Source organism: Taeniopygia guttata, chromosome 5 (assembly GCF_048771995.1).
Source record: "Taeniopygia guttata chromosome 5, bTaeGut7.mat, whole genome shotgun sequence".
NCBI classification, from domain to species: Eukaryota; Metazoa; Chordata; class Aves; order Passeriformes; family Estrildidae; genus Taeniopygia; species Taeniopygia guttata.
The window spans coordinates 28,700,502-28,715,527 of NC_133030.1; the positions used below are offsets into that span (position 1 = coordinate 28,700,502).

The 15,026-nt window shown below is 40.1% G+C and overlaps 1 protein-coding gene and 1 long non-coding RNA gene across 2 annotated transcripts in view; one reads left to right on the plus strand and one right to left on the minus strand.

Moving 5' to 3' along the window:
- LOC100230575 (cytosolic phospholipase A2 epsilon-like) overlaps nucleotides 1-12,296 on the minus strand; it is a 32,003-nt gene extending 19,707 nt beyond the window's left edge. The window contains exons 1-3 of the mRNA XM_012573884.5: nucleotides 11,646-12,296; nucleotides 10,401-10,490; nucleotides 1,723-1,795 (exon numbers count right to left, since the gene is read on the minus strand). Coding sequence (XP_012429338.5) covers nucleotides 1,723-1,795; nucleotides 10,401-10,490; nucleotides 11,646-12,296 — 814 coding nt within the window. The remainder of the gene's footprint in view (nucleotides 1-1,722; nucleotides 1,796-10,400; nucleotides 10,491-11,645) is intronic.
- Nucleotides 1-13,763, plus strand: part of LOC140684282 (uncharacterized) — a 52,594-nt gene extending 38,831 nt beyond the window's left edge. The window contains exons 2-3 of the long non-coding RNA XR_012056327.1: nucleotides 695-832; nucleotides 13,260-13,763. This is a non-coding gene — a long non-coding RNA (uncharacterized lncRNA). The remainder of the gene's footprint in view (nucleotides 1-694; nucleotides 833-13,259) is intronic.
- The last annotated feature ends 1,263 nt before the right edge of the window (nucleotides 13,764-15,026 follow it).

A 15,026-nucleotide genomic window follows, 5' to 3' on the forward strand; every position in this document is an offset into this window, starting at 1 on the left:
TAGATTCATATCATCTGCTTTAATTCTACCTTCCCACCACTCTTGTTTCTTAGCCTCCTTGTGAAAAATGACTCCTTATTCACCTTCTTTGCCTCTTCCTTTTTGTAGCAAAAGCTTCCATGTCCTCCTCAAATATTTCACTTACACTCTTAATGACTGTAGCCTATTCAGTCCCTCTGGATGTAAAAATTGTTTCAAGTTATTCTGATTCCTCGAGTGTTTTTATTCATTTATTTTTAATCTGGGAAATTTCATGCAGATAATAATGTTTTGATGAATTTTGAAACTGCAAAAATATGTATTTGAATATATTTTGATAATCTAGAAGTAATGCTACTATTTTAAAATGCATTAAAAGTGATTTTTTTAAACTACTATATGACTTTGGTTTTATAATTTGAGATCAATGACTGATGGCTGTTTGGCTGGCAAGTACTTTATTCTGCTGATGTGATTCGTCATTCCTGTATATCTTAACTGTACTTTGAGATACAAAGCATATCAAGCAATCCTTAATTATATGAGTAGATGCAGCCAAATTAGTCAGCTGTGTATTTAATGCAAAATGTTGCCTCAGTTCTGCTTGCACAATCTCTTTCTACAACCTCATTATTTGCCTTGTTGCCGGACACGCAGAAGATGAGTCCCTGATGAGACCTCTTTGTGTTCTTGCTTCACCACACATGTGCCACAGCCATGGACCAGGTGGGAGGTGCAGAGCGTGCAGCCCAGTGATGTGACCTAGGATACAGCTGTTGTCTCCCTCACGCAGAGCTGTGACACAGGGAAGTCCTCTGATACATCTTCCAGAAAAACACGTGACAACCACAAGGTAAGACAGGAATGGTACTGCATGGTAAGTCCAGATCTTTGTGTCTCAAAAGATCTTTCCTGATTCTTCATGTGCAAGACATTATAGAGCCAATCAATGCTGCTCATGGCAAAACAGGAGAATCAAGAGAATCGTGAGGGTTACATATCAAACTAATTTCAGCATCCTTTCACAGGTAGTCACATAGCTCCATTTACTCAAACAAAACAAACTGTTAACTTGTCTGTTTTGTGTGGAACACCTGTCCATAGTGCACATGTTCTTTTAGGAAGAACATAGTCCATGTTCTTTTATGAAACAGCTGTGTTTTCCTTTCTAACTTACTCCCTTTCCACCACTTTCCTGCCATGTGACTCACACTCTTGCTCAACTGCAAGACTGCTGCAGAAGCCTTAGAAAGGATCAAGCATCCAGCCCTCAGTTAGTGTTTTTTTAACTGTCCTCAGGGTAATTAATGATGGCATTAGCATGGTCATAATGATTGTAAAAAGCTTTTTCCTGTTCAGATCCTCTTTGTCAAAACCAAGACTGAGGATGTTGAAAAGGTTTATTCCTCCCAGCCACATTTCCCAAGGTGCTACAACCCATCAGCAGAATTACCCCTTGTTTTTGAAAACATGGAATGGAGTCTTTCAACTACCTCTGTCAGAAACTCTCCTTTCTTTGACAGAAAGTACTTATTCCCAAAAACACATTCAAGTCTTGAAACTAGTCAAGACAGAAAGCACAGGGAGAACAATGAAACAGCAGCAAGGGCTGACCTGGTTTATAACAATTAATTTACATAAAGAATGGGTTATTTCAGAAACACTAAGAAAAGGTCATTAAAAAATTATAAAAGACATAATTTGCCTGTTTCCTGAGTTACCATTAAGAATGGGGATACTTACAGGCATCCACTCTCTGGAGATTTCTCATCCGGATGATCCTTACGGTCAATAGGTAGCAAGGAGAGGATTCTATCTAGAGAGGAACAGTAAAAAGGGGCTCTGAATAAGCCTTTGGTGGGAAAAAATTTCAAATGTTCAAACTAACTGGGTGCCACAAAGTACAAATACAGTTAGTAAAACTTAGGTCAATTATCTCACTATTTTGCAGAATGAAGCTTCTGCTATTAAAAATATCTTAACCTTTTATATATTTCACTCTATTTGCTTTGTTACTTTGAGATTCCAGATTGCTCATCAGAGCAGAAAAGACTCTGAATTCCAAAAAGGAATAAATCCTTGATAATTTACACAGCCTGTGGGATGCTTGCAAAACCTTTCACTCTGAAATTGCTGAGTCTAGTCTACAACATAACTACAGTAAGTCTCTGGAACAGATTAAATGCACTGGTGGGCACCATGATGAAGTTGTCAAAATGCCATCAAGTCTTAATCAGAGTTACAGTCAATCCCCCTAGGAACCATCCATATGGTCCTGTAGCATTGAAAAAAATGCTGTGGCGAATATCTGTTGTTGTGGACTCTCAGGGGATAAACCCAAAGTACCACTTTTTAAGAGGTGTTTTTCTGCTTTAAAAACATAGATTTATTGCAATTTACAATTGTACAAGAAAAAGAGTAATAGTAATGTAATCTTTTGTAAATCACAACTATGAGATAAGCCAATGGCTGCAAATTGTTTCCAGAGGGTTTAGGATCCAAAGATTTAGGTATGGGTTGCCTTTGGATAAAAATAAAGCATACTACCTTTCTCCAAAAAAATCCCTGAAGACTGAAAGTGCTAAACTTCCTTTGTTCCCTTTAAATATCTTGGCCTTAATCTTCTATAAAACAAGTCTCTCCAGGTTTTGTGGCAGGGACCTCTTCCTATTTATTATTAAAAGATAAATGTGAATTCCTTCTTCCATGGAACACAATTTCCTGCTGGCTCATTCCATAAACCTGTCTCTGGCTCAGAGCTATCTGCAAAAGGTTATTTTGACCAAGCCAATAAATAAATCAGCATTTCCTGTGGCTATGACACATGGTTATTTCCTCACACTCCTAGAAACATTTCCACCTGCATAAGTGGTTACAGCCCCACAAATCATTCTTTTTGACAATTGCTATTTTTATCAAAGGGTTTCCTCTAATTTAGGAGCATTCTTGTATTTCTATAGCACTTCAGAGACTTCCTATAACCATTACAAACAACCAGACAAAATAGATGTTAAGACAGAAGCTGGAAGAACCTCACTTAAACCAATTTTTTTTCTCAAGAGAACAGAGCAAAAGGATCTTAATTACAGATGGAAAGATAATCATGCCTCTTTCATCGCAAGAAATTACTTTTCCAATATGTGATTAGAATTCTCTATTCTCTCCTCTAACATATCATGTTATACTAAAATCTTATTACAGAGTTCTTAAAAACCATTGCTGTTTCCACCCCTTTTATATGCATCTCAATAAATGGATGGCTTTTTTCTTTTTTTAGTGCTTCTTCTTGAAATTCAACCTACAAAATCTGTTTACCTTCTATTTCAATTGTTCTCAAAAGAGAAAAATCCTTACAGAAGCTGCAAAATTTGCAGACAACTGGTGGAAGGATATGTCCTCACAGCTACCCCATGCAAAGACACTGGTCCAGATTTTAGAAACAGTATAGGACTGTTAATATAGTTCTACACCCTGTTAATTTACCCTTCTTCTCAGCTGGGTAATTAGCAAAGTGGATCACCACACTCACATGTTAGGAATGAGCTTAGGCACCTCAGCATATGCCCTAGAAGGCAGAAACTCATTGTTCATTAGGTTCTGCATAAACATGGCGGAAATTGTAGCAGGCATTTATCTCCAAAGATTGCGTAAGGTGCTGCCAGCTCCTGGATCAGCTCTGGCAACACTTCCTCTGACAGGTGGAATTGCTTGAGTGAGAACCAATGAATTCATTATTCGCAAAGCAATTTGTGATTTTTATATAGGAGAAAACTTGTGGGTTTGTTTTTTTGTTTTTTTTTTTAAAGGAATATTAAATGGTTTCTGCCATCTGATCACCTTCTTCCTGGTTCCCATGCAATGGCTTTCTAACAGGTTAGCCAGGTTTTCCCTATATAGCATGGGGAAATAATTCTGAGACACAGGATTCACAAAAGGATTTAGTGAAATTTTACTGAAAAAAACTCAAAAAAAAATTCAGTGGCTTAATAGAAGCTACAGAAATCAGGGCCTGTGCTTGCACTAGTGGGGAGGTAGATGCCACCAGCCAGTTACCCGAGGAAAAGGCAGGAGCCAGGCATCAATCCTGGCAGCCCTGGTACCTGCCAGTGGGGTAGCAAAGAGAATAGGGAGGGTAAAACTGACCCGGTGATCAGGCCTTGCCAGTTCTTCTGCTCCCAGGAGGATTTGATATTTTAATTAATTCTGGTAACATCTTAAACAAAAGAAATGTATTTAAATAGCAGCTGTGACAACTATAACATTATGTACCAGGGACCAGGGTCTAGTTATAGAGACAAAGAAAACAGCAGTCATGCATGTATAAAACAAAAGACAGATATTCTGTTATTCTGTTTACTTAACCAACAGAATACCAAACAGTTATTCTGTTTACTTTAACCAACAGATATCTTTACCAAAAAAAAAAAAAAAAAGAAAAAAACCCAATAAAACCCAAAAAAAACCCCCACAAACAAACAAAAAACCCCAAAAACTACTGCTTAGTAATGAGGTTCCCTATACAGAGAAGTTTCCACCACAGCAGATTATCAACTTGTCCAGCTTGTCTTCAATTTGGTGTTTCCCAACTTGTGTTCATGCATGTGTAGCACAGCTGCATGCAGTACAGCACTCTGATGTGCTAGTGTATGAGTAAGGTGTACAGTGCTAGTTTCTCTGAAGTCCAGGGAAATGAAGTTTTACTGGGATTCTCCAAATAGCAGCTCCATCTAATGTAAAACACACCTCATATTCTCTTCTTCCAATTTTATTGCTCTTCCCATGAAAAAAAGCAACATGGTATGATACTTGGCACTAAGTTACTACGTTCGTATAAGTTAGGGATTTTCTGTCATATGAATGATACCCACTTTCTCCCAGTGAGGAGTAAGGATTTTAAACCAGAAATTTCTCTGTCATAAGCACTCTGGTGATGCAGGCTGTCTGCATTCCTGGAATATTTGTGCCTCTGCAGCCCTCTTTAAAGTCATGCTTATATTCAGATGTAGGTATGTGTGGCATGCGTCCATCTCAAGAATCACTGCTGTAGATTACTCCACTAGTTTAGCTGTGTAATACATCCTGTCACAAGTGGCTGTGGAGCTCTAAAATGGCAGGACTCCTTAATGAGGCAAGATTCCATGAGACCAAAGGACAACTGTACTTCTTTACCTTTTTTTTTTAAACTTGCTTTTTTCTCAGTAGCTTTCTTTCTTCAGCCTTTAGGCTTCTTTATCGAACAGCGTCTGTCAGCATGACTGCTAGCTACGTCTTTCCAGCTTGTGATATCAGTAATATGAACATTCATCCCTTCCCTCATTGTAGACTATCCCAGTCACACAATTCCACAACAATACAGTCAAATGTGTGCTGGGTGAATGCTTTTAAGGTTTTTTTAGTGTTGGGTGCTTGGTTTAGCATAGACGTTCCATTAGATAGCAGAATATTGTAGCTGCTTTTTGAACCTTAGGAGCAGTCAACACATTCTCAGACTTGATTGTTGCTCTTTTTAGATTGGTATTTCTTCCAAAGCAGTTATAAACTAACATAAGAATAATGCAGAGATCCTGAAATTCATATTCAGTGTGTGTGTGTGAAAACTGTATCACCATCAATAAGCAGGTAGCTTCCAACTAGATATTGAGCTGCTGATTTTCTACATGAAATGTGGAATGTGCTCCACCTGGTCTCATGAGCAGGTGGTCTTTGTCATGCTATGTGCAAAACTGTGATGAGGAAGCAAAGAAAACTGTGTGCAACAGTGTGGTGGTACTATTACCTATTCCAGTGCAACTGCACTGCACACTATTCCAACAACCATCCTGCAAAGATCAGACAAGATTTAAAAATACCTCTAGCACAATCAATTTACCTTTATAATGGTTGAAAAAGCCATTTTTACACACCAATCTGAAAAAACAGGTGTCGTCTATGGAACCCATGAAAAAAACCTTCCATTCTATCCACACATATTTCCTGCAATCACCCAGTAATAATCCCTCTATGTGTTTCTATGTCATCTACTAGCTCAGCAGTAGAGATACTTTGCCTTTCCTGGCAAAGATTAATTCCTTGCCTTGTCTAAGGTATTCCTGCATTACTGGCCCGGAGAAGCATTCTGCTGAGATGAAATCACTCCCAGGATGTTGCAGGGCACTCCTTTCTTCATCTCCAAGTGCTTATTTAACTAGATGGTAGCCAGGGACCAAATCATTTCTTGCTGATGGTGCACCTAGAGCTGGTGGTGTGTGAGTCTATCTTGAGCTGTCTGAGAGTCAGATCTCCTTAAAGAGAGTGTGTGAGTTTCTTACACTTGCAGTCAGGACGCTTCAGGCTGTGAACATCACTCACTAATCCCTGCCTCAGCTTGCTACAGCCAGGGGATGCTGTGGGATGTGCCGGGATCCCCCATGGCAGGCTGCCCAGACCTGCTGCTCTTGGCCACCTCTCTGAAGTTCTTCCTCATTCTTGACAAAATCAGGCTCCACAATGAAAAGATGATCTAATTGCTTCCTTCCTTTACCTCCTCCAGTCTGGGAAGGACACCTTAGCTGAGGGCTATGGGGCTGTGCATGGGCATGCTGGTGATGCTGATGATGGTGCTTTTCACAAGCTGTGTGTTTCGTGGGTTTAATTAGTAACATTTCTTCTTCTTTGGATCAGACCACCTTTTCATCAGGAGTAGCAGAAGTCTTGGTTGGATACTAACGAATTTAAAATGCCAGCACCCAGATGGAAAAGTCCCTCTCAGGCATACAGTCACAGTAACCCTGGTTCCAGCAGGGAATTTTTTTCACATCCACAGGAGCATGACAGGTATATGCAAGGTCATAAGAATTGTATCCTTCAGATGATTGCTTCCTCAAACATATATCCATCATGGTACTCAGAAAACTTTGGAGGAATGAGACTATGTACATTGTACTATGCTTGAAAGACATTTCCAAAAACCAGAACTTCAAATACTGATCAACACAAGATGGATACTCTCACTGCAAAGTGATCCCATAAATACAGAGATGCATAATTATATTTAATAAATATAAGCATTATTTATTATTTCTGTTCCTTATTATATATATCTGCAGAGATGTTTTATTTGATTGATAACTCAGGCGAGTTGCATAGTCCTTTCAGTACTGTTAACGTTACCTTCAACTTTTAGTGTTTGCAGATGTTTACAATCAGCCTCCTTCAGATTTGAAAAATAGGTCTATTTGAAAACTTCAACTGTTCAACTGCATATTCAAAATTATTTCCATATGTAAAACCATATCCAGAACAGTAGAATAGTGTATCCATAAAAAAAAAAAAAAAAAAGCCAGTGTCCTTCTACAGTGCTCTGCCCTCCCTAAGTAGGACAAATATGACAGAAAGAAACTAGGCTGAGCATGAACCATCTCAGGGTTGAGACTCTTTACACCTAATTCCAGATAGTTGTAAAATTAGTGTTTACGTCTCACAGTTGTTGAACATCTCTGGATTCTCATCCTAAGGTAGACATTACCACAGAACAGTCCTCACACTCTGAAAATCTGTCTTTCTGATTACCGATTCTCAAGGGCCTTTATAGGGCTATCTCAGATACAGATGTTTTGCATTTTTAGATGTCAAATATGGATTAGACAAACAATATTTCAAAGTTTTGAGCTGATGGGAAGTGGCTCCATTTGATTCTGTGAGGTTCAGTTTTGAAGTGGGAGGTGTGCTGGAATGTGTAATTTCAGCAGTCTGCATTTTAGGCAAGCCCATATCAACACTTAGGGAGGCAGAGGAGGCACCTGGGCTCAGACCAGCTTCTGCGGTGAGCAGAGCTGCTGCTGGACCCATGGTGCTGCAAGCACTGTGGCTCAGAAGTAGGCTTCTGCCCTTCCAGTTGATGCTGAGCCTGGGGCTGGAGCTGCTCCTGACAGCAGGGTCTGGTCCCTGTGGGAGTCGAGGAGCCCATGCCAAGGAGCCTGGTCCCAGCCCTCCTGCCTACCTCAGCTCCTGTTCACATTTCCAAGCCCAACCTGCACCAGAAGCAGATGTCACAACTTGCTCCACATCTTACTCTGCAGTGTGGCAGCTCCCTATTCTTCCCATGATCTCAAGAGCCGCTTCCAGCTTCCAAAACTCAGCAGGAACCAGAGCTCCTGCTTTGCACAAGGGTGAAAGCTTAACCTGCCCCTCTTCTTTTTAAGGGCTGCAGCTGTCTCAGCTGCACATCCCTGAAAAAACAAGGAGCCCATGTCTGGCAGGGAAATGAGGTATGACTTGACCTGAGATATGATACATCTTAGCCTTATTAAAACATAGCTCATGGTGAATTTAGAGCTATGCATCCAATTGTTCCCCTCCCCTTCCCTCACACACACTATTATATGACATCTGCTACAATCGTAAAATATTTTGGTATAAACACTGATGTCTGAACTACCAGAGCTGGCACTGCCTGTTACTTTAGCATGGGTCTGAGTACCAGCCAAAGCCCAAATTGATTTCTTAATGCAAATTAAAATCAGCATGTTGGTGTAAAGAGGCATGCGGTTGCTGGCAAATGCTGTCATAGGTTTCTTACAGACAATCCCTCTGAGCAGGCAGAGACCCTCATATTTAAGTTTTCTGGTAGTTTCAGTAATGGAAAATTAATATTTGAGAAAAAATTAGGAGGGGAGAAAAATATATATGCATCCTTTACATGAATTAATGTGTAGCCAAATAATGATCGTGCAAGTGCATAGGATGGAGTGAGGAATTCTGAACACAAAGGAAAACAGTGCCTCTGTAACCACATGTAAAAACAACTCAGTCCATCACCAATGCACTGGCATGAATTTTGTAATTTTATAATGTAAAAAGTAATCCTTCAGTGTGAGACAGGACCAATACAGTGGTCTAGAAGAGGTTATGGATATATCAGATGATTCTTTTGGTCTGCCACTGTCACATCTGTCCCCTTGAAATTTCATGACCCTTAAATGTCTTTGATCTAAGTCTATATCCTGAGCATTCAATGGAAAAACAAACACATCACTGTGTGGGATTAAGAAATGGAGACAAGAAGTTACTTGTCATATGTATAATTATTGTAAGTAATTATAACCCAGGAGCTCAAATATTTTTTATTTCTCTCACTGTGCTTTTAAGTTCCTAACCCCTTGTAAGGAACATGTATTATACCAAAAATTGATCAATAATTTTTTACACCTGTTTTTACTATCTATAGAATTCTTCACCCTAGACATAGTCCAGAATATAGTATCTCCCCAGGCTGGAGATACAAGACATTGTAACCTAAATATTTGCAAGATGAAATGCCACAAAGACCCTAGATTTATTATATAATATAGGCTGTGAAAATACAGTATAATCTTTTAACATCACTAATTTTTTTAATAGTAATAATCCTAATACTGGGAAAACACAATAGCTAAATTTTGAAGAGTGCATGTGAAAAAAACAAAAAATACCATGAATATGAATAAGAATTTGTTTAAATTTGTGAGCACCCAAATTGCAAAAGAACCACGCAGCTTGTCACAAAGCTCACCTGTCTGCTCATTCACTGCATGATTTCAACTTTCAGACAAAGTTCCTTTTCAGCTTCATTTTGCCTCAGTAGAACTTGTCTGCATGGACAATAGTGCAATTTTTCAAAGAATTATCTGCCTCAGAAGCAGACACTTCATGAAACAAAATTGTTATGTGAATCACTCAAACTTCTTCATTGACAGATGGGAAATAATGTCCAGATTCACCTCACAGTAGCAGAATGAGAACTCCCATCAAAACCAGTAATTTCTAACTGAAAAAATATCTTTGACTGACACTCATGCCTAAGAAATAGCCCTAGCACATTCAAGCATCACTCCTTTTACAGAATCCCTCTACAGTTTCTTTCCCGATGGAGCACAGAAGTTGTGAAATTTCAGCATTCAATATCCAGGACTCCCTCATAAATTACAAGGATGGACATCATGCTACCAAAGCCATTGCAGCAGAGCACACCTCACTGTTATTTTTGGCCCTTTCAGTTACAAAAAGTATTGTGGAACAGAAAGCTCACCAGTAGATTTCTTGTACAAGTAAGTGAGACATTAAAATACTAAATATTCAGCCTGTTCCAAAGAAAATGTAACAGAGGAATAAAACAAGCAATTGTGGAAATTGAGCCACTTAGTCTACTTGAAGGTGTCTCTGCTCATTGCAGGAATTTGGAACAAGATGACTTTTAAAGGTGCCTTTCAGCCCAAACCATTCTATATTCTATGAAAATTATAAACATAAGAGGAATAAAATTATTTAAGCAATAAATTTAGGGGCATTTCCCTTGTAACGCTCAAGATGTTGCCATCATTCTTTATCTACCTGAGCCTTCTCCCTTTTTGAGAAAAACAAAATCATTAGCACTCTTTGGTTCTAACTTCTCTTATTCTTAATACCTTGAAATCACCTTGGTCTGGCCCAGTACCATCGTCTTTCCTTTTTTGCCATTCACCATCTCCCAAGGAACCGAGGCCTGAGTTTCCATCCTGAAGAAAGGAAAAAAGAAACACTGAATTATAATGTTAAAACAACAGCAGCAATATTATCAGGATAGATAATTAATTTCTCTTTGCAACTCTTTATGATGAAACCTTGATTAGAAGGGCTGTTGGTTACACCCAGATGTGTTAATTGCACTGAAATTAATGAACAAACCACCACATATTTTGGTGCACACTGGCACAAAAATCCATCACAGTTGTAAGATACCTAAAAGGTTTCTCTATCCAGTAAAAAAGGTTTGATTTTTGTTTTGAATGTGATCTTTTGGCAATCTACTCTTACCAATATTAAATCTCAGCTTAAAATGTCCCAGAATATCTTCTGTGATTTTGAAGAGAGAATGTGAAACACTGCAGTTGCAAAATTTTAAACCTAATGTTTCAATATTTTTCAGGAAAAAGAAGTTCCAAAATACTTCTACAATGTAGGGTGACCCCTTTTAAAGCACACTTCATGAGCACCATTAAAGGACATTTTCTACAGAAAAAATTTTGAAAATATTCCGCTTCTATTTCCAAAGCTCTTTCTAAGTGATGTGCTTTCATCCAGTCAGGGAGCACACAGAACAATGCATAAGGTACTACAGTTAAAATTAAATGCAAATCTTGAAACAATGCAGAGAATGCAAAGCAAAATGAAAAAAATCAGAACCAAAAATGAAATGTGAAAGTGAAATTCAATTCTCTATTCCTGGTCTCTAGCCTGTCCTTATCCCGTTTTCAACAACAAAAACATGGGTTTGACACATTATTATACATGTTAAAATCTTCCTATTTATACAGAAATATGAGCTTTTTAATAAAAGTAGCATTTAATTGTAGAAGAAAAAAGGCTGACAATTCAGTCCCCTGAAGAAATTTTCTCCCCCTTCTTATCTTTTTCTGTCCCTATACTTCTCTGACTTCTCCCATTTTGTCTATGAAGATGAGATCTTTGGCTCCAGTGGATTCAGAAGGAGTTTTTCCACTGACAGACTTGAATAGAAAATTTCACCTTGAACTTCTTCAGGCAGAGGAATTATTGTATAGTCCCATCAGACAGCAAATCTGCACACTAGCTTGAATACACTCACAAAGCAGGATTTTGTTTTCTGTCAAATGCAGAGAACCTTAAGTGAAACATTAAAGCTGTTCTCTTACCTCTAGTGCGTTTGATGGTATCATGGAGCTCCCTTTTTTCATGTAATAGAGTGTTTCTGGCACCTCCATGGGCTGCAGTTCTTGAGATATATTTTCAGGATATACTCCTGGCTCATGCATAGGCAGGAATCCTTTAGACATATTTTCAGGATATAGTCCTTGCTCCTCCACGGGGAGGAATCCTTTACACATGTTGTCAGGATATAGTCCTTGCTCCTCCATGGGCAGGAATCCTTTAGACATGTTTTCAGGATATAGTCCTTGCTCCTCCATGGGCAGGAATCCTTTAGACATGTTTTCAGGATATAGTCCTTGCTCCTCCACGGGCAGGAATCCTTTAGACATGTTTTCAGGATATAGTCCTGGTTCCTCCAGGGGCTGGAAGCCTTTAGACATGTTTTCAGGACATACTCCTGGCTTCTCCATGGTCAAGAATCCTTTAGACATGTTTTCAGGATCTACTCCTGGCATCTCCACAGGCAGCAATTCGAGAGATATATTTTCAGGTTCAACTCCTGGCACCTCCATGGGCAGCGGTTCTAGAGACATCTTTTCAGGATTTACTCCTGGCACCTCTGTGGGCAGTGGCTCTAGAGACAAGTTTTCAGTATCTACGTCTGGTACCTCCACTGGCAGCACTTCCCAAGACATGTTTGCAGGATGTACTCCTGTGGGAGTCAATGACTTGTTATTTTATAAAATTACCTGAGGCCCCACCCATCTCATCTCTCTAAGTAAAGGGCTCCCCTCCCACTACGAAGCAGTGGAGCACCAAGGATAGACTGCTCCAGGGAAGGACCTTACAGCCCAAGCACCACAGCCAAAAGGAATGTGGTACCTTCCTCTGGCTGGGAAGCTCTCCCAGCCTGCACCTGCCCCACAGGTCCTGCACTGCTGCCACCCTTTTGTGTGTGAGCAGAGACTCAGCATGGAGGGTGCTGCTGCCGAGGCCTGCTCCTTCAAACCCACTTCTTCCATGAGCAGGGACACCTTCTGTGTGGGGGAAGCTGGACCCTGAAAAAGGCCTGTGCATCTAAATAGCTGGCAGTGACTTCCATGCACGCTGGCACAGCCCTGCCTTTGGTCCGTGTCTCCCCACAGGTGGGGACCCGAGTCGGGCAGAGCCCTGTGCCACAGGCAGCCCCTGGAGGTTCCCCACCGCTGGCAGATCCCTGTGTGGGCACGCAGCTCCCAGCTCCTCCTGGGCTGCTCCCGTTCCTTCTTCCCAGAGGCCGTGGTGTGGCTGTAGGGCCTCGGCTTCATTTTGCAGAGGTGAGCTGTAAGTCGAGGAGGTGATTGACAGACTGGGAGCAGCAGCACTGGGGTGTGACAGGACAGCAGGGGAGAAGGACACTTGCAGGGCGTAGCAGAGATCTTGAAGTCAATGCTTATGGCTTCAGGAATGACCCAGGACCCCTGCTGCACCCAGCAGAACCTTAAATATAGCAAAAAAGGCACAAGGAAATATGTAACAGCTGTGCAAAGCAGATGAAAGTCATGCTTTTCTACATTTTCCAGAGAAAGGCAGTTGAACTTTACAACTGTGGGAAACTCATGTCAAGATGAATGGAATACAGTATCCAGTGGTTAAGTTTTATCACTTTTATTTTACAGAGATTTGTTCAACCAAAGAACATGAACAAAAGAGCAGATGAACATCTCCAGGCTTACCCAATGGAAATTACCATTTTCAAATACAGAAAAACAAATGAATAACAAACTAGAAGCTCCAGTAACAGTAGACTGTGTCATAGCATCTGCATTCCCAGCATGAAAAGTAGCTCTGCCCACACTGGAAGTACAAGAGCATCTTTTGGCCTCAGGTCACAGACACTCTGAGCTGGATCCTGGAGAACTCCTTTTGCAGCTTAATTTAGAGAACAACAGTCATTTGGTGGGGATTTTTGGTGTTTGTTGGGTTTTTGTTTGTTTGTTTGGGGTTTTTGTTGTTCTTGTTTTAGTTTTTTGTTTGATTTTTTGGTTTTGTTGTTGTTGTTGTTGTTGTTTTTAATCTGGTCAGAAACAAAAACCTGGTTGACCTTGGAAAACCTACCATGGGATACTAAAAATACCAGGATACCCATTATAGCATAACAACTTTCCCAAGGCTGGTTAGTTCCGAGAACCATTAACATAACTGATGATAGGTGACAGAAATCCCTCTAAAGTTGGTGAACCTTAAGAAAGCTGAGATTCTCTGTCCTCAAGGAAGCCTGTGGAGAAGAAATATGGATTCTATACAGACTTCCATGTCTGCAGAGTGAATTCCCCATTACAGGCACACTTGGCTATCTATAATGATCTGGACAGTTTTCAGCTAAATCAAGGTACTCTGCTCCCATCTGAGTCACTCCACAGGGAGCAACATAAAGAAAGAAAACTGCAAGGTTCTCATTAACAACTGAACTAGTGCCATCTCATTTAAAATCTGAATGTACAAAGCTGGATGGTTTTCAACTTGGAGAATGAAAAGCAGATGCTTCAAGTGGAAATGTTTTATGTCTTTACATTGCATATTTCAGTAATTTAAGGATAGATGAAGGAAAATAACCCACCTGTTTCAAAGATCTAAATGTAGTCGCCCTGGCAGCAAATTGCACACTACTCTTTTAGCATAGTGATATCACAGCCTTATCTGTTTATCACACAATGTGCCAAACCCAGAACAACCTTGTACTTCCTCTACTGCTTAAGTTTCTTATTCATCCTGCAATGCAGTTTGCAGAAGCGTCACTCACTTGGCAAAGGTACCTGTACTACATCCGACTGCAGAGACAAGCTGTGGAGAAATGGAACTACATGACAAAATTTTCAACAAGTTCAAATGTAGCTTTGCAATTCCTTTTAATCACAGTCTTGGACGGGACCAAAACCACAGACAGTCAGTGTCCTCCTAAATGCCTTGCAGCAATATCTGCTTGCCTAGCCTCAAACAGGCCAGGCAAAATGAGACTGAGATTATTCTCAGATAACAAGATAGAAGCACAACCAGGACTGGCTGTGTCCACCTCACCACTCTCAGATATACAAATACTTCTATACAAAAAAACAGTACTGGAGCACAAAGCCAGATAGGAGGTCTGGCTCAGCTACATGCAGCAGAGGAGGGGTGTCTTAGGCCATGACTTGTGCAGTTAGTGAAGGAAGGAAATTTGGAGCAGAAGAGAAAACTCACAGGAGACAGTAGCATTACTGCTGTTTGTTATCTTACCCCTGCAACAGGTAAAAAATTAATCTTCTGGGAAATAAATTTTAAACTAAAAAGTTTAATTGTACTAGAATGCATTCTTATTAAGATCATAACTGAGAAAACTATGGCACCTTGTATCCACCTTGTATAGATGCATCAGCATTTGTATGCATCTAGCATGTAACTAGAAC